The sequence below is a fragment of the Panicum virgatum genome, chromosome 2N (genome assembly GCF_016808335.1).
Source record: "Panicum virgatum strain AP13 chromosome 2N, P.virgatum_v5, whole genome shotgun sequence".
Lineage (NCBI taxonomy): Eukaryota > Viridiplantae > Streptophyta > Magnoliopsida > Poales > Poaceae > Panicum > Panicum virgatum.
Genome location: NC_053146.1, coordinates 8,240,831 through 8,266,847, shown reverse-complemented (window position 1 = coordinate 8,266,847; position 26,017 = coordinate 8,240,831). Strand labels below are relative to the sequence as shown.

At 44.3% G+C, this 26,017-nt stretch overlaps 1 protein-coding gene and 1 long non-coding RNA gene across 2 annotated transcripts; both read right to left on the bottom strand.

Moving 5' to 3' along the window:
• Nucleotides 1–17,829: 17,829 nt before the first annotated feature.
• On the bottom strand, nt 17,830–21,092 carry LOC120659645 (non-specific lipid transfer protein GPI-anchored 14-like). Its single transcript, XM_039937849.1, has 3 exons — nt 20,663–21,092; nt 18,489–18,578; nt 17,830–18,193 (listed from the first exon to the last, which is right to left on the bottom strand). Exons 1-3 carry the CDS (start codon nt 20,982–20,984, stop codon nt 18,024–18,026), a joined length of 582 nt encoding a protein of 193 aa, XP_039793783.1. The 5' UTR covers nt 20,985–21,092; the 3' UTR covers nt 17,830–18,023.
• Nucleotides 21,093–22,572: 1,480 nt separating this feature from the next.
• Nucleotides 22,573–24,609, bottom strand: LOC120659643. The gene is made up of 3 exons (XR_005669124.1): nt 24,247–24,609; nt 23,204–23,315; nt 22,573–22,853 (listed from the first exon to the last, which is right to left on the bottom strand). It is a non-coding gene; the product is annotated as an uncharacterized LOC120659643 (long non-coding RNA).
• Between the last annotated feature and the right edge of the window lie 1,408 nt (nt 24,610–26,017).

Below are 26,017 nucleotides of genomic sequence, written 5' to 3'. Positions count from 1 at the left end.
GGGAATCGAGTCCCCGTAGCCCCCTCCCTCTTTTCCCCCTCACCCCAGCCGCCGCCGTGGCCCGGAGCGCCGGGATCAACGCCGCCGGCGCCCCTGTTTCCCCCTCCCCTGTTTCGGTCGGGAGGAAGGGGAAGACATGGCAGTTTTGCCCAAAGGCCCCTGGCCTTTCTTTCTTTTATTTAAAAGCCCTTCCACCCTTTTAGTCTTTTGCAAAAGAAACCCCCATGTTCTCCCTATTTAAAGAAAGACCCTTCCACTATATAGAACTAATTATAGATAGACCCCTACCCTTTCCAGAATGTTCCGGATATTTTTGGAAATTCTATTCAAGTCCTGTCTCTCCCGGAAATAATTACAAATAGGCCCCTAAACTCTGATTTAGCCCCTAAACCCCTCTTCGGCCTATCATTTCATGCGCCAAACAACTCCCGATCGATCTGAAACTTTACCATGCCATTCCTAACATAGTTTTGGCCATGCCACTAGGAATCGAGATCAACAATAAAGCTTTTATTTCTTTCCTTGATTGTGTGCTTGTTTGTATATGTCGTAGATCACGGTTTGAACGAAGGAGAGCCCGTCGACGAGCAGTACTGCAGGCAAGAGAATGAGGACCAGTTCTGCGACCCCGAGCCCGAAGGACAGCACTTTGATCAAGAACCCCCGGAAGGCTTTGAAGATGACAAATTCAATCCCGCCCTTTGATGCATGTTTTGTCCTAGTTTTTATAAACACAACATATTGGCCTGTTTTAGGAAGTTGCATATGTTTTGCCTGCTGAAAACACGGTTGGATAGCCACCCCTTGACTTGTTATAACCATTCCTTGACCACCTAGATTAATTTCTGAAAGTATTGTTTGGACGTTAATCACTGCTAGAACGCTTAGGACCTCATACACAATACAACTTGTTTTATAAAGAAAATGTGTGTGTGTGTGAGAAGGGAGAAAAGTGGAATTTCAAAAGATGAATTTAGACGGGATGGATGGCATTTCTGTGTGATTTGCCGATGGGTGTGCTTGTGCCTGTGTGGCAGAGCAAGGAAGGGAGATATCCATCTTGTCACAACTAAGGACCGAGTTGGTGTGTCATCTCACCTAACTCCACTATTGTGCAAACCACTCGACCGTTGAATGGGCAACGGCTTAGCATAAACCCCACTAGTTAGTCTGATAGCCATCAGGAGAGCTGAGAGCAACGGGTGATCAAGGAGAAGGGATTAGCTCTGTGTGACTTATGCCCCGGTTAAAACCTCTGTGATAGGTCAATGACCCCTTGGTGGATCCCGTGATGGCTAGTCAGGTCTAGCTAAGGTGGGTAATGGCTTTGTTGGGATCTACACCGACACTATGGTGTTCGAGCTGTGGTACCCCGCTTGTGGGTAAAGTTGCACACCTCTGCATAGTTAAAACCTATTCGAATAGCCGTGCCCAAGGTACTAGGCGAGTTACGGTGTGGTCACGCAACTAGTGTTTATTTTGGGATGGGTTGGCGTGAGTTGTTTTGGAAATGTGTTCGGCAGTTGTGCCGTGTGCTACGGCGGATGAGGAGTCCGGTAGCAGCTTAAAATTTGGGGTCCTGTGTGGGCCAACATTATGTGTTATTCGGTACAAAGAAAACTTGTTTTGAAAATCATTTCTTTCCAATGAACCCATGCATAAAAGATTGCTTTCCGCAAATTAAACCCTAGCCTTATCCTTGATTTACCCTGTGCATTATATTCTGTTTATACCCCCTCCGTGGGTGTGGTTGGACTTGCTGAGTACGTTTGTACTCACCCCATTCTTAATTTTTTTCAGAGGAAGATCCAGACTACGTTCCCGAAGACGTCGAGTAGGGTACCGTCCTGCACCCAGCCTTGCCTGTGGATAGGGTCACCCGCAGGAAGTTTCGTATGGCGCAAGACTCTGATGACCCCCTTTTCGTAGTTAATGTAGTTGTGTGGGTTTTAGTTGTAATCCTCGCGATAGTGGCGCTTCACTGCCCATTACCGCGTAGAGTTGTGCGGTGATGAACCATCTGATGTAATAAATATGTCATCAGCCTCCTGGGACTGATGTTGGTATCACATTTAAGTCTTCTCTTATGAGGGGATGCTTCACTTATTGTCGACAGTAGTGTAGAGTTCATTTTTCCTAGAGGAATAAGGAGAGAAATTAGAGTGTTATTGTTGTATAAAGTTTAGGAATAAAATATCGGATGATATGAAAAAAAGGAAAGATGATACTGCAAGGAAAGGAGAAGACACAAATCGGTTGGTCCGCTATTAACAATAACGTGGGTTCTATTTTGATAGAAAAAACGGATTTATACAGAGAGAGGTTAAAAAAAATTGGACGGCTGTTGTATATAAAATTTAGAAATCAAATATTGAAAAGAATTAAAAATAGAAAGGGGAGCAGACTAACACCGGAGGCGGGGGAGGGAGGGAGGGGTGGCATCGGCTACAATACCATGGGTCCCACAATGAACAATATTTTGAAACCCAATATGAACAGTGTTGAGGGACCCACTATAAACAGTTTGCGTGGGTCCCACTATGAACCGTCGCATGGGCCTGTGTGGGGCCAGAACGCACGGGAGCCCGCGAAATCTTAGCCCGTTAGTATTAGTAGTTAACTAGAAAAAGGCTTACGCATTTAAATTTGGCCCATTTACCTTGTCTACCGAAAAATGCCCATGTCCATATCCATTCACCAACGTCTTACTGATTTTGATATATAGATTTTTGCAAGTGTAAATTTGTAAGGAACATGGCCCCATTAGGCATTTGTTTTGTGATTTTGGTGATCGATTAACAACGCAATCAATAGGACTAATGAGTTTGTCAAGTGAAGATTTATAGATCCCAGGGATGAAGCAAAAAGGCCAAGCAAAACAAAACACGATGAAAGAACTCAAAGAAAACGCTGATTCGTACGAGTTCTGCAGAAAACAGCAGCACCGGTTGAACCGGTGACATGCACCGGTCTAACCGGTGGGCTTCGATTGAACCGGTGGTGCCAAGTTGGGGCATCGGTCTATACACTATACTATTGACCAGAGAGCATGTCAAGCGGCCAGGAAGCAGGCCTTCAGCACCGGTTGAACCGACGGTGCACCGGAGCAAGCACCGGTGCAATGTTAAGTCAGCTGCAAGGAAGTGAAGGCAGATCCCTTTAACACCGGTTGAACCGACGACACGTCGGTGCAATGCACCGGTCTAACCGGTGATTACTACATCAGCATGTCAGAAGGCCAACGGCTAGCTCAGAGCCGTGAGTGACCGGTTACACCGGTGCCATGCACAGAAAAGGCCCAACGACTACAAACGACTCTATGGATTTGGTGGGCTATATATATGCCATCCCCCGGGCATTTCAAGGTGGCTGGAGTTTAGAGACATCACACCCACATCCAAGAACACCTCCAAGCCATCCAAGAGCTTAGTGATCATATCCTTAGTCCTTAGCACATATTTGAGAGTGTTAGTGCTAGGTTAGCTCTTTAGAGAGTGAGAGAGCAAGGCTTTGTGCCCTTGTGTTGTGGTTCTTCAGTGAACCAACAAGATATCTTAGTGCGTCGGCCCCTTGGAGCTTTGAAGCTCGCCGGCAACGTCAACGACCCTCCGACTTGGTGTGGAGCGGCGTCGACATTCTTTGTGCAGGGGACGTGGAGACCCTCATCCTTTGTGGAGAAGTTCCTTAGTGGAAATCGGGACCAAGATGACCGTGGTTGTATCCACAGAAGAGACTTGATTGCCGGGAAGCGATACTTTTAGTGAGTGCTTCAACAACGTGGATGTAGATGTGCCTTAGTGGCTAACTGAACCACAGGATAAACACCCGCATCGAGAGTTTGCTTCCTCCTATCCCGCTCTTTACGTTTCCGCACTTTATACTAGCTTTCTTGTGTGTCTTTACTTTCGTAGAGTAGTATCTTGATAGGAAAGGCTATAGGTTGCTAAACTCTTTTGGGATAGGGGTTTCACACTAGAAAAACCATAGTTGCACATATAGATAGCATGTTTTAGTTTAATATTGTGCAATTTAGTTGGAGCCATAGGTTAAGGTTTTAACTTGCCTAATTCACCCCCTCCCCCTTTTAGGCTAGAGCACCCGATCCGATCTTTCAAAATCTTTTGTTTATAATCTATATAGATGTCTTTTGAAACACTTCATATGTTCTTTTTTTTTGCAACATTTGTGAAGTTTTTCTAACAAAAGATGTGAGGTTGATATGTTTTTATTGTAGTTACAACATATGTCCTACAAATCACTCTAAAACTTTTTGTATGTTAACTCTTGATTCATATATAATTTTAACCAACTAATGATAATATTATAAAATGAGACAAAGATTTATGTTCAAAATCTTATTTTATTAGATAACCAGGAAGCTAGACATATGAATTTCTTGGACCGCATGCCAGCAAATGTACCTTTGGCATTATGGTAGATGATTGGTCTGAGCTGATCATATTGTTTTCCTTTTTCATGTCAATGAACTAGCTATTAAGAGCTTGCAGGATGTCAAATATTTTTGTTTGTCAATGACATGAATTGAAATTTGAACATGATATCTATACAAGTGTTTTTTTAAGATAAGACTCGTACTCGATTTTGCGACACTACTTATTATCGCGATATTTTGTGCTGTAACTGAAAAGGCCTACAAGTATCTGGAAAGTAGTTTTTATTTTTGGAACAGTATCTGGAAAGTAGTTGGTACGTACCCCCTTATATATATAGTTTGTAGGACAATTTGTTTTGAACAAAATGTCAAAATTGTAAAACACATGATACGAAATTTTAGTATCTTCTAGACCAACAGAACCCGGTGACCGCCACCACTCGAGATCTAGAGAGTGACAGCGAGTAAACTTGGACACTGATGCACTCTCATTTGTCTATCTGCTAGCAATAATTCCTCTGTTGCCGGGCACTAGCACAGAGGATTTTTGCGCGAACTCTATTTCTACTTTTCTTTTTTTTCTTAATAAAGGATCACTCAACTCTTACTCTTGTTCTGTATCCTTGCTCGTATGGCACTGCTGCCTGTAAACTGAACAATACGTTGCACAACTACTCTTATCAGTACTGACGAACTGAGATGATGGGTCAGTTCAAGGTTGTGCAATTAATATCCGCATGGTTGAAGATGCTACGTCATTACGGGCAGGATTATGATACATGCAGTGCGTTGTAATGAGCACCTGCACTTTGCTGCACGGTGCTATCACCGATCAGTGAAGTACTGAAGTCGTTGTCAGGTAGAGGAGAGGTGAACAAGTAGGAGTATGGTTGAGTGTGGTTGCAAAGCCAACGCCATCATCGCTTCCATTAAAAGCACTACTACAAAAATAATTTGTAACAACACCCTGATTTTTTTTAGGAACAGACCTAAATTTGACCCGTTGCTACAAATAACCGTAGACACTGTAGCAATTCACCCGCTCCTAGAAACACCATTTGTAGAGACGGCTCACCCCCTCCCCCCCGACCGTCCCTAAAAACGGCGCCCATTTTTAGGGGCGGGCGATAGGGTGAGCCGCCCATACAAATGCCATTTGTAGGGGCGGCTCATATACCCCCATCCGCCCCTAAAAAAGGAGCCATTTATAGGGTCGAATGGGGGTAAGCCACCCCTACAAATGGCATTTTTAGGGGCGGTGGATCCCCCGACCCGCCCCTAAAAATATGTGTATAAATTCTGTCTTCTTCCTCCTCCCGACCCCCCATTGTTGGCTCGGGAGAGGAGCTCCCCCAACATCTGAAAAAAAGAAAAAAAAGGGAGGGGGGGTTTAACTTGATTCCCATCGAGCTGAGCGCTCTAAGAGGTAAGTTAGTACTTAATCCTTGTCATTTCTAAGGTTTTTGTGTGCTTTTTGGCTCAAATTGGGCTCTCTTAACCACTCACTAGATTTAGATCTCCATGGTTAAGATTAGCCATTTCTGAGACTATTTGCATCAAACTTTTAGATGAAGTTGTGCTATTTTAGTAGGAGAACAATACTATGTAAGCATTTGGACTAGATCTATATGTTTTACCCTCATATCTAAGGAAACTATTTACTAGATCTATGGAGGATGGAGAAGATTAGTTTTTTATTTTTTTTACACACATGCATGAATTTCTTTTAAGATGTACGCGATAATATGTTTTAATTTATGCATGATCTTTGGTTTTAATTTTCTCATTTAGTACTATATATGTAAATTTCTTTTAAGTATTTTTGTATTGTCATTTATAGTTTTCACTGAAGACAAGAATTTATAAATGTTTTAATTCATTATTTATTTATTTATAATTTTTTATAGATGAATAGGGCTTGGATGTACAATGCAAATAGGATAGACACATATTTCAGTGGAGAGCTAGATAAATTCATTAAAGTCGCAGAGAACCACGTAAGAAAGGAGAACACAGTGTTGATACATTGCCCGTGCAGAGTTTGTGGGAATTTGAAAGTATTTAGCTAGCCAACTACAATCAGATCGCATGTGATAGTGAGTGGTTTTGTTAAAGACTACACTATTTGGAAGAAACATGGCGAGGTGGATGTTCCCCTTCGACAAATAACCCATTGGATGGAATCATACAAGGTGATGATTTCGGCAGAATTTTTGATGCTTATTATGATCTTGACAGAGATGACGATGGTGTCAGTGTTCATGATGGAGCGGGTGGATTCTATGGTGATGATGTCAATGACAGGCTCATCGATAGTGATAGTAGAGAAGATGAACTTGACGATGGAGATTTCTGATCCAGTTGTTGTGCCACACCAAAGCAGAGGTATTGGCTGCTAGTGCCAGGGGGTTACCAAACTTTGAGAATGTGAGAAAATCAGCAGAAGAAAATATATATGAGCGATCCAAGGGATGCCCGAAACACTGGACCGTCCTTCGTTTCATATTAGAGCTGTTGACTCTGAAGACTAAGCATAGTTGGTCAGATGGTAGTTTCAATGATTTGCTATGTATCTTGGCTTTGGTTGCTTCCAAAGCCAAATAAAAGTGCCCGCCAACACATACCGAGCCAAGAAGCTTGTTAACCCGTTCATGATGGGTGTTGAAAGAATCCATGCATGTCCAAATCATGTATTTTGTATCGTGGGGATACTTTCAAAGACCTGAAGAAATGCCATGTGTGTTGTGCAAGTCGGTACAAAACCAATGTTGGTTACAGTGGTGACGACAATCAAGTTCCATCCGTTGAGGCAGACGACGCTACTTTAGGCATGTCTCGGAAGCGGAGCAAAATTCCTGCCATGGTTATGTGGTACCTCCCAGTTTCCGATCACCTTAGGCGTTTCTTCTCGAACCCAAAGGATGCTGAGCTGATGCGATGGTGGAATTCGGATCAGCGCAAGAAGGGTGACAGAAAGCTCCGACATCCAGCTGATGCTCGGCAGTGGAAGGAATTCGATGACAAGTATTATCTGGAATTTGGGAATGATCCGAGAAATGTACGGTTTGCGTTGAGTATGGATGGAATGAATCCGTTTGGTGAACGAAGTAGCACCCACAGCACATGGCCAGTGATACTGACGATGTACAATCTGTCTACATGGTTGTGCCGGAAGGGAAAGTATCTTTTGCTATCCGTGCTTATACAGGGCCCCAAGCATCCTGCCATCGATATAGATGTTTTCCTTGAGCCTCTGATGCAAGAAATGGAAACTTTATGGAAGGAGAGTATCAATATCTTTGATGGTTTTGCACGGCAGCCCTTTAATCTTAGAGCTATTATATTTGTCACCATCCATGATTACCAGGCATTGTTTGTCCTGTCAGGACAGATCAAAGGTAGGACAGGATGCACGGTGTGCGTGGATGGCACAATATCATCTTTCCTTGAAGGTTCTCGAAAGGTAGTTTACCTTGGGTACAGACGCTTCTTGGTGGAAGGACATAGGTACCGAAGTAAGAAGTTCTATAATCATTTTGACGGCATGCCTGATTTCCATTCTGCACCAGTTCATCGAGACGGGCATTATGTTTTCAAAATGGTTTGGACCATCTAGGTCATTTATGGGAAGAAGGAGGATGGGAAGAAGAGAAAGAGATATAAGGCACCTATCGATGGCGTACAATCCATCTTCTACAAGTACTTGCCGTATTGGGCGGATCTTGAGGTTTGCAATGCAATCGATGGTATGCACCTGAAGAAGAATGTGTTTGGGAACACAATAGGGCTCCTCCTGGAGACATCAGCCAAAACAAAGGATACCTTGAAGTCGCGTCAGGATTTGGTAGCCATGAAGATTAGACAAGATCTTGTGGAGAAAGGGAATGGCAGATATGAACTTCCTCCAGCTAGCTACAACTTGACACGTGATGAGAAGAAGGCAATGTGCGAGAGCTTAAGAGGGATCCGAGTTCCTAGTCGTTTCACGTCCAACATAAGAAAACTAGTCTCGATGAAAGATTTGTCACTATGTGGCTATAACTATCATGATTGTCATGTGCTGCTGACGGTGTTCCTCCCGATTGCAATCAGAGCGATCAAACCAGTATATGTAAAGATGGTAATCACTCAATTGTGTTACTTCTTCAATAGGATTTCACAAAAGGTGATCGACGAAGATGAGTTGTAGGATCTTAAAGAATTCAGTGTGGAGACTATGACGTAGCTAGAGATGTGTTTTCCTCCGGGTTATTTTTGATATAACCGAACACCTAATGATTCACATTGTCGATCAGATAGAAGCACTTGGTCCACTTTACCTACACGAAATGTGGACATATGAGCATTTCATGTCTATCCTCAACCGGTATGTATTGAATCGTGCTCATCCTGAGGGGTCTATGATAGAGGGATACAATACTGAGGAAGTCATTGAGTCTTGCCTAAGTTACCTAAAGGATACCGTGTCCCTTGGTTTGTCAATTCCATGTTTTTGGGGAGGTTGGAAGGTGTGGGCATAGTCGGCAGGAAAATCTTCATCGAAAAGATTTCAAAGGTGTGCAACAAGCACATTATTGCATTATGCAGCATCTCACGGTAATGACACCATTAGTCGAAGAACACTTGAGCATACTTCGGGCACAATGTAATGGCCGCTCGGATGATTGGGTCATGAGAGAGCACAAACGTCGACTTATTACATGGTTGAAGGACCTAGATCTACCAGATGGGGAGGCTGTTGAGGAGCAAACGATCAAAAGATTGGCAGCTGGACCATCTAGCCAAGTCACATGTTGGCAAGGATATAGCATAAATGGATATTTATTCTATACTGCTGCCAAGGACAAGAAGATCGTGTCCCAGAACAGTGGTGTTCGTATTGAGGCCTTAGATGAGAGATCAGGTCGAAATACAACATATTTTGATGTCATAGATAATATATGGAAAGTGCACTATGGTTCAAATATACAAATCCCCGTCTTTCGGTGTTGTTGGGTGATGCACCCGAAAGGTGTTGAGGTGGACGGCTAAGGGCTCACAATTGTCGACCTCAACAATATTGGTTAAAAAGACGACCCATGAGTACTTGCTTCACAGGTAGCATAGGTACTCTATGTAGCTAATCCTGCAAAGAAGACAAAATATGTTGTCGTCCCTGGAAAACAAGATATCATAGGAGTCGAGGGTATCGACGATGTGGAAAAATATAATTAGTATGATCAAATGAACCTCTTCACAGACCTACCACAGAAGATGAAGATTATAGAAGCAGGCATATAAAAAGATGACAAGCCGTGGGCACACAAAGATGGCGAATCGAGAATTGTTACTGCTTAAATATCTCATGCATTTATGTATTCTCAAATTTGTATAAATATGCGATACAATTCCCGGTCTTCTGGTGTCGTTTGGTACTATTTGTTTTTTCTCACGCCTTACTCACATGAAAATACGCGTATGGAAAAAAATTCAGCTTTTTATGATATTGTTCACTATACTTGTTGATTTAAACGAATGTCTCAATTAAATATGGTAGAGGTTAGGGTTTGAACACATTTTCTTGTTATATACACTAAAATGTAAATTTTTTTCCTGTGTTTCTCACATAAAAATATGGATATGGTAAAAATTTCAACATTTTTTAATATTTTTAACTATATTTTCTGGATTACAAGATTACTGGAAAAAATTTGGAAAACCATTTGTAGGGGCGGGCGGGGGCGTCGCCCGCCCCTACAAATCGATTTTTAGGGGCGGGCTTAGCCATGGCCCGCCCCAAGAAATCCATTTCTAGGGGCGGGTGAAGCACCCACCCGCCCCTACAAATTGTATTCCAAATTTTTCTGAAACATAAAATAATCCGAAAAATTAGCAAACCATGACTAAAAAAAGTGAATTTTTCACCATTAGCATATAATAACCTGCAGATCTAGTGAAAATGTGCAAATATACAATTCGTTATTTTGAGTGTTTCAAAGTGTGCAAAACACAAAGTACATCTAAAGTAGTATAAGATAGTAGGGGTAACATAGTAGAGGTTAGGGTTTGAACATATTTTCTTGTTATATACACACAAATGTAAATTTGGTATTTTTTCTGTGTTTCTCACATAAAAATAGGGTATGGTAAAAAGTTCAATTTTTTTTGATATTGTTAACTATATTTTATGGATTAAAAGATTATTGGAACAAATTTGAAAAACCATTTGTAGGGGCGGGCGGGGGCGCCGCCCGCCCCTACAAATCGATTTTTAGGGGCGGGTTTAGACATGGCCCGCACCTAGAAATCCATTTCTAGGGGCGGGTGAAGCACCCACCCGCCCCTACAAATTGTATTCCAAATTTTCCTGAAACATAAAATAATTCGAAAAAATTAGCAAATCATGACTAAAAAAGTGAATTTTTCACCATTAGCATATAATAACTTGTAGATCTAGTGAAAATTTGCAAATATAAAATTTGTTATTTTGAGTGTTTCAAAGTGTTCAAAACACAAAGTACATCTTAAGTAGTATGAGATAGTAGGGGTAACATAGTAGAGGTTAGGATTTGAACACGTTATCTTGTTATATACACACAAATGAAAATTTGGTATTTTTCCTGTGTTTCTCACATAAAAAATGGGGTATGGTAAACATTTCAATATTTTTGATATTGTTAACTATATTTTCTGGATTAAAAGATTATTGGAACAAATTTGGAAAACCATTTGTAGGGGCGGGCACCGCCCGCCCCTACAAATGGTTCTCCTATATATACCAGGGGACTTGGAAAAATTTTCAGATTCCAAGCACGCGCGAGAAGACACTGTCAGGCTGCCGAAATTTTCCACCGCCGCCGCCACTCCTCCTTCCCCATCGCCGGCGCCATTCCTGCTCCTCCTGCACCCCGCCTCCACCAACCGCGGCCTCCCCGCCCCGCCCCCACCGCACTCGATCTCGTCCACCGCGTCCTCCCCGGCGCGAGGCCTCCGCTCCGGACCTCCCCCAAGTGTCCTCCCCGGCGGCCCGTCCCCACCGCGCGCGCCGTCCTCCACCGCGCTCGACCTCTGCCACCGCGTCCTCCTCCTCCGCCGCGCCGGGCCTCCCTCCCCGCCGCCGGCTTCCGCGCCCGATCTCGTCCACGACGCCCGTCTCCTCCGCCGCGGCCGCCTCGTCCCCGCCGCGCCCCCAGATCCGGCCTCGATCCGGCCGCCTCCTCCGGTCCTCCCCGCACGGTCGTCCCTCCCCGCCATCGCCTGCGCACGTACGCCTCCTCCCCGCTGGCTCCAGCTGCCACCGGCGCCGCCCGCCTCCCCGTACGCCTCCTGCCCGCCGCCCGTCGGCCAGTGACATGTGGGGCCGGCTGTAAGTCCCTTGTTAGGGTTAGGGTTAGGGTTAATGGTTTAGAATTTAGGATTTAGATTATTTAGTTTATTTTTATTTAAACTAGGACAAACGTGAAATATAGTATGTTTTTTAAATTGTATCTTAATTATTTAGTTGCAAGTAATTATTCAAAAGAATTTAGGATTTAGAATAATTAGAGTAATTTGTATTATTTTAGGGTTAATGGTTTAGAATAATTTGAATAATTTAGGGTTTAGAATACATTGAATAATAGCATGTGTCTCCATATTTCCCATGTCATATTCTATTGAAATTAGTAATTTGTAATCTTTATAATTTTGTGAATTCAAAGTGTATGATTTCCCGATTATCTATTTCCCCATGTGATATTGTTGATACAATGTGTTAATTCAAAGTCTTCATTTTGTAGTGCCCATGTGATATTGTATTCTAATATCAATTCCAGGTTTTTTAATGTGGTTAATTATGAATTCAAATTAGTTTCGATGGTTTTTTAATGTAGAAGTCGTAATGAATCGTTCATCGTCATCTTCCCCACGAAGGGATGTTCTCGCACCTCAAGACGATGAAATCGAGCTAATTGCATCCCAGATGGAGTTGGACAACGACCAATCTGGCAACGAGCACTCCGATGAACAATCTGGGGACGATCAGGGCCGTGTCGAGGGACCAGGTGCTTGGCAAGGAAATGAATGGCTTGACCCGGCTAATCCACACCCTATTCCGCAAAGAGGAAGACATTCAGAGGAGACGATAGATCCGGATTACCAACCGGAACAACGTCAGGAGGCTCAGACAGCAAGGACTAAGCGTCGACGCCGCCCCCCTAGCCCAACAGAGGAAGACAATGAAAGCTCTGGTCCGTACGCTACAACCTCTGACAGCCAAAACAAAAGGAGACGAGGTCAGCGAGGAAGGAACCAGTACCCTGAAGGGCAGTTCACTGTTATTGCAATTAGCGCAGCAGGAGAGCCCATTGACCCCCCCCTAGATTGTAGCGAAGTTTCGTAATGCCATCGGGGCTATAATCAGAACAAAAGTGGTTGTGGATCCAATGATCGAGAGATGGACACTAGTTCCTGAGGGGAAAAAAGAAACAATGTGGCAATTGTTGAGCAAAACTTTTGTTTTCCCCCGAGGAGCTAGAGATAAAGTGAAACATTATGCTAGGAAGATGCTTGGTGAAACTTTTCGTAGTTGGAAGAGTGAACTGAATGTTCAGTATGTCAAGAAGGGTCTCACACCCTTTGCGGATATCGGGGGCATCACACCAGCACAATGGGAAGAGTTTGTTCGACAGAACACCACTGAACAAGCTCTAGCCCTAAGTCAGAAGCAAAGTGACCTAGCAAAGAGCAATATACATAAAGTGCACCTTGGGCCGGGTGGGTACCAAGCAAAGCTCGACCAGTGGCGCCATGAAAGAGAGGCGGCAATAGCTGCCGGGCTGCCCGACCCATATGACGGCTTGGACGAATGTGGCTGGCAATGGATTCAAGCAAGGAAGCCAAAGCTAGTTGAAGGGAAACCAAAGTTTGATCAACCCGAGACTGACACGGTGGCACAAAAGATGTTAGCACTTGCGGAGCTTCAGAAACAAGGAAAGTTCAAATCCCAAAGTGAACACGATGTGCTCAGTACAGCCATTGGGTCCAAAGAGCATGGAGGCCGTGTTCATGGATATGTTGAGAGCAGCACTTGCAGAGCAGCAGCAGCAGCCAGGGTTAATTATGTTCAACCTGTCGCAAGAGGTTGGACAACAACAGATGGTGGCAGTGGCATCTCCAGTAATTGGCCGAGCGAGTTCGGCATGTGCTCAGAGTATTGCCGCCTCGAACATAGCACAACCATACCCGGTGGATGCCATAATGAGTATTACTCCAAGTTTGTTGCTCTATCCGGTTGGCAGAACTGGAAAAGCATAGGAAGTTGCTAGGGCCCGAGTGCATCCGGCTGGGAATTTATTTGAGGGAAACCCCACCCCGGCCCTATATGCGTGTCTAGAAGTGGAGGAACTCTTGAAATCAAACTACGAGGATACGGAGATAGACATCCCCACTGCAGATGGGAAGAATTGTCTTGGAGAATGTGTCAGCAGCATAATTCTGTGGCATAAACGAGATATCTTACTGGTTAGTCAGATAACTATGTCTGCTATGGAACATATCTCTCTAGGAGCACAACGAGAACATGACCTCCCATCTCCACAAGCACGAGACGAATCACCTGCGGCTCCAGAGGAACAAGAGCCCTCACCTACGGCTCCACCATCACCTGTGGCTCAAGACCAACTAGAGCCGTCACCTGCGGCTCCGCCATCACCTCCGGCTCCAGAGCAACGAGAGCCGTCACCTCAGGCTCCGCCATCACCTCCAGCTCCAGAGCAAAGAGAGCCGTCACCTCAGTCACCGCCATCACCTGTGGCTCCAGAGCAACGAGATTCGTTACCTCAGGCTCTGCCATCACCAGCGGCTCAAGTGACACGAGAGCCATCAACTCAGGCACCGCCATCAGCAGCGGCTCCAGTGACATGAGAGCCATCAAGTCAGCCAACGACCTCGGCTTCTCAGAGCAGGTCAGTGCTACCTCGAGTTCTGCGGTCTTACCAAAAGGAAAAGGAAGGGTCCGAAATTGTGAATAGATGGCATGCCGCAAACAAGAAGTCTGATGAAAAATCTAAGAAGGCTAAGTCATAGGAAAAAGCACCAACTTCTAGTGGCAGTAGAAGGTTGGGCTATTCTACGCCCCGCACGGACACGGTGAACAACAAGGTGCTTGCGGTTGATGACCTTCCAGACTTAGAAGATGCTCCTCTAGAGTTTGTGTACGGAAAGGACTTGCTACCGAGCTGGATACTATGTGATTGTCCAACTTATATGAAGATGATGCATAATTGGTACAAGAGGGCATGTAGACTTGGACTGAGAACCCTAGGTGCTCCGCACCATCTGGATGTATTCGGACTTAAGGGGCCACAAATCAATGATATCACGTTTGATTTTGAAGACATACAGCACATGTTCCGCCTCTCACAACTTGGTATCAAAATGGTTCGACTATGGTGCATGTAAGTGCCTCATCGACTTTGTATTACATTCTATAGTATTGTATAAGCATAAATATTTAATGCCATATATTAATTTTACAGGATGCAATCAATGGATGCTATTATTTGTAATTTCAAGGTCCGGTACCTTGATCTCGTAGCGATTTGCGAGTCTTTGTACGCTGGGCCAAAATGGATGAAGGACGACGATGACTATCTAAAGCCATTTGAAACAAAGAAGGCCAAAGATGCGGAACGCAAAAAAATTCACAAACTAACCATGAAGAGGGTTGCAGCCTACATAGCGCATATGATGGAACAGTGGATAGACATGGATACCATATTTGCGTCATACCACGTCCAGTAAGTCTAATACCAATTATTTGATTAACCATTACTCCGATATCGATGCTTTGTTTTACAGAGCTCACTGGATTGCATCCCAAATAATGCCAAAGCGTGGAAAAGTGCTCGTACATGACTCCTTGGACTGGAAAACCGACAGATACCAAGAATTCATAGACCTTGTTCAATTGTGAGTGAATTTCTTATCTTCCATATACACATCTGTCTCTTGTGTCTCTAGAGAAATATGCCTATATAAATTAACTTTTCATATTTTCAATTTAAAACAGGGCATACAAGTTCAACGTTCAAAAAGGACTTCCTCATCCCGCCAACAGAGCAAAGAAAATGACTTTTCGCACAAATTTCCCGAGCCACAAGCAACCGGCAGGTTCCGTGTACTGTGGGTACTACATGTGCGAGAATGTGAGGCTGAAAGGGAGATACACTACTGATCCCGAATGCGTAAGGGCCTACTCTTTATTACGGATAGATGTTTGCATATTGTTTATTATTGTAACTACAAATTCTAAATTTATCATGTATTCAATAATTGCAGCTTGACCCGGAGAAACACGGAGGCCAGCTCCACGAGAGACAACTTCTAAATGTAGTCGATGATTTGTGCTGTTTCATTCTGCACGAAGTGGTCAACGTGGAAGGCAATTTTTTTGACGAAACACAAGACTTAGCAACGAATGATAAATACCTTTCACTTCGTGAGTGGCACAAATTCGGGCACGGTTAACGCTAATTTAGCGCCCTAGGGGAATGATGGAAAAACATGTATAAGAGCTGAATTATGATGATGTACTATATTGATATTTATTTTTCATCTATTATGAATTTTATATGCGTAAGTATCTTATGTCTAATATATTCGACGTCTCGATCGCGAATAATGTTTTCCTAAACGTTAAACGGTAAATAGTCGGTCACCCTTTGTTTAGTGTTTCGGTCGTTTAAACAGTATTTAAACAGAGTTAAACGGCATAAACGGTTTGACATATTAACATTAAAATATGTGTATTTATGTACGTAAATGTCAAATATGCTAGAAAGTCTACATATTTACACATGTAAAAGTAATTATTCTGCCAAATAATCTTTTTGAAAGAAATCTAAATCCCACAACATTTCATATACTTACGGTGTTACTTGGTTCAGTATTGATTGTGGTAGTATTAATCCTCCTATTGACCAAATTATGAATTAAATGATCATTTATCTCATTTAATCATGATTAACTTGACTCTGTTTAGGCAATTTAGACGGATTTTAACGGTTTAAACGGGTTTAAACGGTCCAACCGTTTAATTCACTGTTTAGGGCCTAAACAAAACGGGTGATCTCTGTTTAGCATTTAAACGCTGTTTAAACGGACTAAACGGCCGTTTAGGCGAACAGAGATCGCGAACGAGCTTGAAGTTAGGACGTTATCATTAATAGACGTATAATAGTGCGGACGTGACATATAATAGACATATATATATATATCAAAATTGCGAATTCAAATCCAGTAAACAAAAACGCAAATTCAAAAATTTTAGGCGGGCAGGAAAACTATTTCTAAGGGCCGGTGGGGGGGTCACCCGCCCCTGAAAATTGTTTTGTAGGGGCGGGTGATCCCCCCAACCACCCCTGAAAAAGCATTTATAGGGGCGGGGCGGGGTCACCCGCCCCTACAAAACGATTTTCAGGGGCGGGTCCGCCCCTGCAAATGTATTTTCAGGGGCGGCTCTCGTAACCCGTCCCTGCAAACCGCCATTTTTAGCTGCGAAAAGCAGGAGCGGTTATGCCGTCCACCCCTAAAATTGGCTTTTCGCTCGCCCCTACAAACCCTTTCTGCGGTAGTGGAGGTTTCGTAGTAGGAGTACTACTCAATCACGTAGCCGGCCTCATAAGAATCTCCATGGTTTGGTCAGTGTGCATGGAAGTAGCTTGGTTTTTATGAAAAATGTCGGGAAAAGTTCTAGTGCTTTTTGAAACAAGAATGCAAAGTAACAACTTTTTTTGTTGAAAAAGTCTGCTTTATACCTTTGAACTATCACAAAAGTCCGGTTTTCAACATTTAACTACAAAACCGGATAACAAAGACCATCTAACTGTTGAAACCGGGCAAATCTGGCCCTTTAGGTGGTTTTCTATTTTATGAGAAATAAAATATTCAAATTTAAACTAAAAAAATTATAAGTAATTCATTTTAAATAAAAAAGTACAAAATAGATATAATTTTTTTTCTAAAAATGTAACCTATGTGTTGGTACATACTTTTCAGTTATTCAAATCAATTTTTTTTATTTTCATAATAGTTAGTTGCTTGTAATTATATCTATTGTTTTAAATAACTAAGATTCAAATAGAGTAATAATAAATATGTTACATTTTTAGAAAAAAAATTGGTACTAGTTTCCTATTTTTCTAATTCAAAATGAATTAGTTTTTATTTTTTAAAGCTAATTAGAATTTTTTTATTTTTTTAAATACAAAACCATCTTGGATACCACCCCAAGAGTCAAGTTTGCCCGGTTTGAATAGTTGGATGGCTGGTTTTGTAGTTGAAGGTTAAAAATCGAACTTCTGCGATAGTTCGAGAGTGTGATTTTGACTTTTCCCTATTTCTTTTAAACAAACAACAAATTTTTTCCCCCGTCGAAGAAGGCAAACCAGTTAGCCAAGTAGTGAACCCAAAAGGAATGGAAATCAACGACCTTTAATTTTGTCCACATTATAGCTGATAATAAAGTGAGATAGTAACTGCCAACGGTTCAAGTTTAAACAAACGATAATTAACTGCCAACGTACGCCACGCAAGAACACAGCACACCACGCAAGACGTACGCAACCACACCTCCGATGATCCGCCGCCGGCCGTTCATTCACCATCTCGTCTATCCCAGCAGGATGAGGAGAGGCACGGCGAGTGGGGCGGCCGCGGCGAGCACCACCGCGCGTGCGCCGCCGCCGCCGCCACCGACCCTCCCCACTCCCAACCACCGCCCCGCGGGCCCGGTGCCGCCGCTCTTCTGCGCGCCCGAGGCCGGCGCGCTGCTTCCGCCACCTGGAGAGCGCATTACGGCAGGCGTGCGCGTGTTAATCAGACCAGGGAGTAAGCCGGCGATGATTGCCTTCGAAAGCAAGCGCAAAGCGATCGAGCTCCTACTAAATATAAAAAGTTTTTTTTTCTTGGCAAGTATACTCAAGGCTTGGCTTTGAGCTAGCCATGCCTTGTACAGACTTCACTGTTGTAACCTTGCTGGCGTTTCATGCATCTGAATCATCATGAAAGGAGGAGCGAGAGACGAAGAAAATGGACGGGAAATTAAAGCAAGTTGGTGATGGATGATGAAACTGACCGCTGGGGGCGGTGCCCTGCGCCGCCGCCTGCTTCGCGTACTGCTCGAACACCTGCCCTTCCTTGGAGTTGGGCGCCAGGTTCAGCAGCCCTGCGTGTGTATTGCCACAAAACCAACAATATATTAACGTGATGAAAAATCTCTCATGGTGCAGCTATATGTCACTCATTAGCTAGTATTGTCTCACGCTTGCTCGTCAATGTGAAAGGGCCTCTAGACTAGCGGTTAGAACACTCGAGTAGCTTCAAGCAGGGGCGAAGCTACGTTATGATTAGAGGGTGCTAATGCACTCCCTAAAAAAATGGAAAAACAGTGATCATGCTCAAATTTTCACTATATTTGCACTCCCATGACTCAATCTTATGCACCCACGAGGCAAGCGCACCTCTCTTCAATTTGCTCTAACTTTGCCACTGGCATCAAGCAGGCTCGATCGGGTTCAAATCCTAGTTAAAATGAATTTACGGAGTTGGTGTTAAAAAAGAATCCTCTCGCCAGCAAAAGCTAAGGTTCAGAGATTTTCTCGATCACCGGCCACCCATTCCTGACATGTGGGTCCTAGGACCACAATTGCATGCTAGGAGAGTGACACACCCACACACCCTAAAGATTTCGTTGCTGGAGAATGGAGACCACACTCGACGAGCTTGTCGACTGAAGTCAAGAGGGAGTCCACACTAGTCCCTTTCAGCTTCAGAATCTTCTCGTGGCAACCGAGGTGGGGAGCCTGATTGATCACGCCATCTCCCTCCTCATCAACCACGCGTGACGCCGATCACGGGCAGCCGGCCGTGCCCCGAGGAAAAAGAGACGCGGGGTTAGGAGCCTTCTCCCGGCAGCAGGCATGCCAGCCGACGAGATGTTTTTGTCTGGTCGATCCGGTACGGTGTCTAGCTACTAGCTAGTTCTCCTATTGAACATGGAATGTTCATGACGACCTGTTGCTATCCGCAACGACGTCCCCGAGCTAGCAGTCTAGCCTAGCATGCACGGCCCTGCGGCGGCATGCTTGTCGCCGCACGGCATCTTCTCAAAGCTGCTGTGACGTTTGGAGCATAGTCACAAAGTTCCTGGGTCGACCGGGTCGAGGAACGGGGTCGAGGGTCGAGGATCGTCATTTTATAAAATTGTGGTACGAAGGGGGTATACATCTATGGAACGATAAATTATTATGTGGGACGCGACCCTGATTCATCGGGGTCGATATCTTCGGGTCGATAAAGACAAAAACTATATATGTGCTACTAATGAAGAAACTAATCTGCACAAGCATATAAGAAACATATAAAAGAATACATTTAGACCATTTTACACGTACTCAGCTCATTGTCTAACAAAAACCACACCAATCCACTGTCCTTAACCTCCTTATCCCAATTAAATCTGCTAGCAATGGGCTGCGACCCCTTTCAACCCGGAACACGATCCAACCTTGAATGGGACACTGACCCTCTTCGACCCCGACCCTCGAATCGGAACGACGTTCCCGGGTCGAGGGACGAGGCATCGACCCCGAATCCTGTGACTATGGTTTGGAGAAGGATATGTGTCGGCCCTGCCGTGCTCTGAATCCTAACCGAATCGCATGTACATGCAGACAAGGCCGGGTTTTTTTTGTATAAAAAAATGTTTTCTTGCATAAGCACAATGTTGTATGGTTCAACTAGATGGAAAATATCACGTTGCTTTTACTCGAGCTTGAGGTTTCTGTTTCATTAGTTTACTAATCGACCACAAAAAGCTCTCAAAGCTCGACCACGGTGACGAGCGAGCTTGAGTTGAGCCTTCTCCTGGTTAATTTAGCACCCGAATCAAGGGCGGAGCTGCCCTTTATTGTCGGGTTGGCGACCTCGATAAATTTATGCAAAATCAATAGAGATTACTGTTCTGTACTAGTAATTTTTAAAGATAAAGACCCGATATGCAAGTGCAACACACAAGACCCTGGTGCTATTTTGATCTGGCTTCGTCCCTGACCCAAATTAAGTAGGGCTGCCATGGATCGAGTTTTTCCCAAGTCGAGTCTAAACTTTGATCCTAGCATGTTCTTCCTTTTCATAAACAAGTAACAATTATTTTTAATAAAGTGAGTGGTAGATGATTACGATGACAAGAACTACCACTCCACCAACTGGCCTGTGGATGATGATGAGGAATGATCAGAGGCCACGTACTGGGGCAGTCGGAGATGTTGGCGGAGGCCTTGCAGAGGGCGGGGAGCCCCAGCGCCTTGGTGACGTTGAGCTTGAGCCCCAGGTTGGGGTCGTCCTTGTCCTTGACGAGCACGCACAGGCACTTGCGGCTGGTCTGCAGCACCGTCTTGAGCCCCGCGCAGCAGTCCGGAGTCGGCGCCGCCGCCTCGTCCTGCACATACGTCAGGCACGTCGCCAGCCCCACCAGCTTGTCCGAGCACTCTGCCCGGTCCGCCGCGAAGTCCCCGCCGACCCCGTCCGCCGCCGCCGCCACGACCACCAGGACCAAGGCCCTCGGATCCATGGCGGACGAAGGAGCTTGCCCAAGCTGATCGATGATGCTCTCTCTCAGTGTGAAGGCGGCGACGAGAGCTAGTGAGTGATGATGTAGTGGAATTTTGGGCCGAGGGGAGGTGCGAGCACATGGTGGGTCCTACTGTGCTCACATATCTCCTCTCTCCATCGCATTCCCCACTCCCGTGATTCCCCCTCCTCCTCACCCGCTCTCTTCCTCCCTCCATCTCTTTTTTCTGGATTTCTCCTTCTAGATCCAGGCGCGGCTCCCCCACGAGCGGCGCGAGCCGCGGCGGGGCCGGCGGCACGAGCGGAGGCCCGACCCGCGGCTGGTCCGGCGGCGCGAGCGGCGGCGGGGCGCGGCGGGTCCAGCGCCGCCCCTACCCAGATCCAGTTTTTTTGTTCTTTGCATATAATTTTTTTTAAAAAAAAATAATAGCCGAGTTTTTTTTATTTTGACGTACATTTTTTATTTCTTCCATTTGATAATTTTCTCTCTGTCAAAATTTTTCTCGTAAATTTTTTTTATCTCACCAATTTTTTTCTTTAAATTTTTTCTACCCATCAAATTTTCACTTGAAAATTTATTTGACTCATAAAAAATGTCTGAATTTATTTTTCTCAGAAAACGATAAATTTTTTTCTAAAAACAGAAAAAAAATACTGTCGGAAAATCGGCCGTACGAGAGCCTCCCATACGGTTGATCGTAAACTAGCAATCCCCGGTGCGGCGACGCGCGTGATATATAGATAGGGTGTGCGGCCGTGTGAGCGCGCGCGAGCGCCGGCGGGGGCGCGTGCGCGCACGCCGCCTTCATGTGGGCAGTGGGCGGCGTCCCGGCCGGGGCAGTTGGTGGTGGAGGGGTGCGCGGGGCCCGGCGTCGGTTGGAGCGGGGCCGGACGCGGATGGGGTGGTGACGTGCGTGGATGGATTCATGGATTGATGGATAGCTTATTGCCTCTGTCATAGGTTGAATGACAGTCTGATCGATGGATGGGGGATAGAAAAATTTCTTGGTGATAGACTGTGATTATAAATAAAAAAAATTCGATCAGTTTGTTTTTAAGGTATAAGATGGATAAAAACTGTTTGTTTTCAGTCTGATCAGTTTGTTTTTCTCAAAAAAGAAAAAGATGAATGAAACAGTGCAAATCACAAGTTTGTTGTTCTCATTCTCCCCAACAGTGCAAAATCACAACCGAACCGGAATGATGGCAGATACAGCAACAGCAAACGGTGGGCGTTTGGGAGATGCCGGGGCTCCCACGGCCAGCTACACCTTGCCATTTGTCAGCATCTGAGCAGGGGCGGAGACAGGGGGGCGGCATGGGCCTGGCCCCATATGGCTCCCAAATTTACATTGAATATTTGAATTTTGATTAAATTTTCATACAAATTAGTATGGTTGGCCCCCTCTAATAATAAAAAAAACAAATTTCTGGCTCCGCCCCTGCATCTGAGGAGTTGCGAAGCCATGAAGGCCGTTGCCGCCCATGCCATGCCATCCAACAGAGCCAACAGTGCCCTGATTGAGCAAGCCTGCCATTGGATGGGCAAGCTTAGCAGGCAGTACAGTACTATTAGGGCAGCCACAATATAGGAAAAAGGTAACCTTAAGCATTTAATGCTACTACAGTTATGCATCTTCACCATTGTGCGTCCAAACCACAAGCACCATCCGCCAAAAATGATCCTTAAGCCTAAGGTGTGGCCACAAGACAATGAAATACAATACTTTTTCACAGCCACTATTTATACAAATAAAATATACATTTCAGTTTAACCGTTGGCCTCAGCAGTTGTTCTGCTTTGGTAGCCGTTGCTCTGCTATGGTAGCCGTTGCTCTGCACCGGTAGCCGTTGGCTTCTATTTCTTCACCTACAAAAGCTCAGGTTGGTGAACAAGCACACAACAACATAGCTCAACATTCGTTTCAACAAAAATGGACCATTTCAACAGAATTTTCACCAGTCCAATGAATCAAGGTTCCTCAAGGCAAGCTGCAGAGAGTGATAGCTAAAACACCCCTCCTATCTAATTTCCCACAAATTTCTCCCAATACTTCCCACCTAATTATCTACAGAATTTCCATCCTTTTGGTCCTCCAAGCAACTACCAGCCATATGGCCAGTCTCCTCCAATCTTTCAAGGTGCTCAGAACCATGGAAATTGGATGCAAAGTACTAAAGCAGACTTTCAAGCTGGTCAGCAAAATTCAGTGCACTCACCTAATCAAGTGTTTGGATTTGCAGCCAGTAGATCTCTATTTGGGGTGCAATCTGATACTTCGGGAGGGGCTGCAGGTAACTTCCCATGGATCGGAGTCAGCTTCTCCATGCCCTGCAAGTCAAAAACAACCAGAAACTATTGATGTTCAAGAGTTAAGTGATAGCAGTGATGAACCAAGAAGAGGTACACGGGTCAATTGGACTGAAGATGACAATATACGGCTGATGAGTTCTTGGTTGAGCAACTCAGTTGATCCGATTAAAGGCAATGACAAGAAATCAGAACACTATGGGAAGGCTGTAGCTCAGGAGTTTAACAGCAACTTGCCTAGTGGTGGACACTACAAGGAAGAGCTCCTAGCATTCAGTTTACCGTCAATGGGACATAATATAACATGGGATATTATCTAGCTGACGGAATTTATCCAGAGTGGGCTGCATTTGCCAAATCGATCACTAGACCTCAAAATGACAAGGCTAAATTGTATGCACGACATCAAGAATCTGCAAGAAAAGATGTCGAACGTGCATTTGGGGTTTTGCAAAAGCGTTGGGCCATCATCCGTCATCCAGCACGACTTTGGGAAAGGGAACAACTAGCTGATATTATGTATGCATGTGTTATTTTGCACAACATGATAATTGAGGATGAGAGGGACTCCTATGGGATACCTAATGACAACGCATACGAACAATCTCAAGTTTCTGCACAGATTACAGGACTTGCCCAAGGCCCAATCCATGGATTCGCACAGGTCCTAGAGCAAGACACGAATATTCGTGATCGAACAATCCATCGGCGTCTCAAGGCTGATTTGGTGGAGCACGTATGGCAAAAATTTAGCAGTCAGCCACAACAAAACTAGAGTTTATTAGTATGTTATGAGCCTTATATTGTAGTAGTGTTTATTCAGGTCATCTAATTTGCTTGTATGCCTACCTAAAGCATGTACTAGTACCATTGTCTCAACCATGAAATTAAGCTGTCCAACCAAGTGTTCTGATGTATAATTTCTGTCATTGAATAGATTATAGATGCAGACCCCAGGATCCTCTTCCACCACAAGGATCTGCCGTAGGAGCAAGGTTGGCCATGCTGCGCGCCTGTTCAGGGATGCAGCACCAGTCCGATACCTTGATTCGTCGTTCCCATGGCTCGCCATGAATCCAACCACAGAGGAGATAGGCCGCCAGTGCTAGAGGGGCGTACCCGTGGGCGACGAGCAATCCATGACCAGAAGGATCACCATGAGTCATAGGCCGGGTGGTGGAGGTAGGGGATGGATTGGATTTGCGGGATCTGGCCTAGCCACCATGGAAACCAAGCGAGTGCCGCCGGTGGAATTGGGGATCGGGCGGAGGAACAGCGGATGGGGATTTTTCTCCCGCGAACGAGAGTCATGAATGTTTGTGGGGATTGATTTTTTTAGACTAAATGGGACCCACTAGGGCCCATATTATCTCCGTCGGAGGCTTTTGCCATTGTGGACCAGACTATAGTTATTGTCAATTGCAGCGGATCCCACCTATAATGCAATCTGAGACACATGCATTGGGCTTGCCCTAGTCCATTGGCTTGCCTGTCATTTCTGAAAGCTCAAGGTATACTTGAGGTTCAGAGCTGCCAACCTACCGTCTGTGATGAAATTGACTGTTGTAGAATGCCTTAATGAAGGCAATGCAAATTCTTTCTAGTAAGTGACTGCAGCGGTTATCTGGATGAGGTTGAAGACCCTTAAAAATGTTCTTCCATGAAACATATGGTTTTTGGTAGTAAAAGCATGTGTTCTTCCATTTTGATAAAGCCAACTGATTTTCCACGATCATTTAAAATTTGAATTGACCTCAAGAGAATTGACCTCAGCGAAAAAGTACAGAAAGAAACACACTCAAGGTTAGATGGTGAACCACTTATATATTTTTAAGCCGTTGCGTGGTTATTTATTATGATGTGGCACTCTATTAATTTCTTGATGATGCATGCTAATGTCCGATCAAAGAGTCTTATCAACCAATGGTCATTGTGCCATAAAGCTAAGCATAATCCATCCCTAATTTCCAGAATCATGGAAGCCATCTGGATATTTTTTCTGTGGTGCGTCAAATTAGTGAATCTCATAGTTTTATAACTAGCAGACAACCAGTTGCATAGAAAATTACAAAGGAAAACGTTTGTGATATTTGTGCAAGCTTAAGAGTTCTGATATTGGTGGCTCACTACCGGACTTGCCAACTTTGCGTCGAATACACTCGGCAAAGACCCTTTTGCACTCGGCAAACTGGGCTCGATAAAAAAGTGATGGCAAAGTCACCTTTGCCGAGTGCCTTTTTTCGGGCACTCGGCAAAATCTTTGCCGAGTGCCAAAAAGCACTCAGCAAATATTTCGGATCCAATTAGAAAACAGCGTTTAAAAATAGCAAAAAAAATTATTTTTACCCGGTAACCACACCAGTCATCCAACGTCATCAAGTCTCACCATTATTCCGCATCAAATCGCGCCACTATGTGGCTGCCGTGATTCGAACCCGCGACTTCTTGCTTTGAGAAATTTGAATTTCAAATTTGAGAAATTCAAACACATATTCGAGATCCTAAATGAATTCAAATAAAAAAGTTGTGAACTACAAAGTTTCTTAACTTTTATAGATCTACAACTTTGATGTTGTGAGTTTCTTCATCCGAGATCATTTGAAACACTCCAAAAATTCTATTTCAAAATTCGTCCGAGAGGCTTTGCTGAGTGCCAAATAAATACACTCGGCAAAAAAATTAAGCAAAACAAATTGAAAAAATACCAAATGGATTTGAAAAAT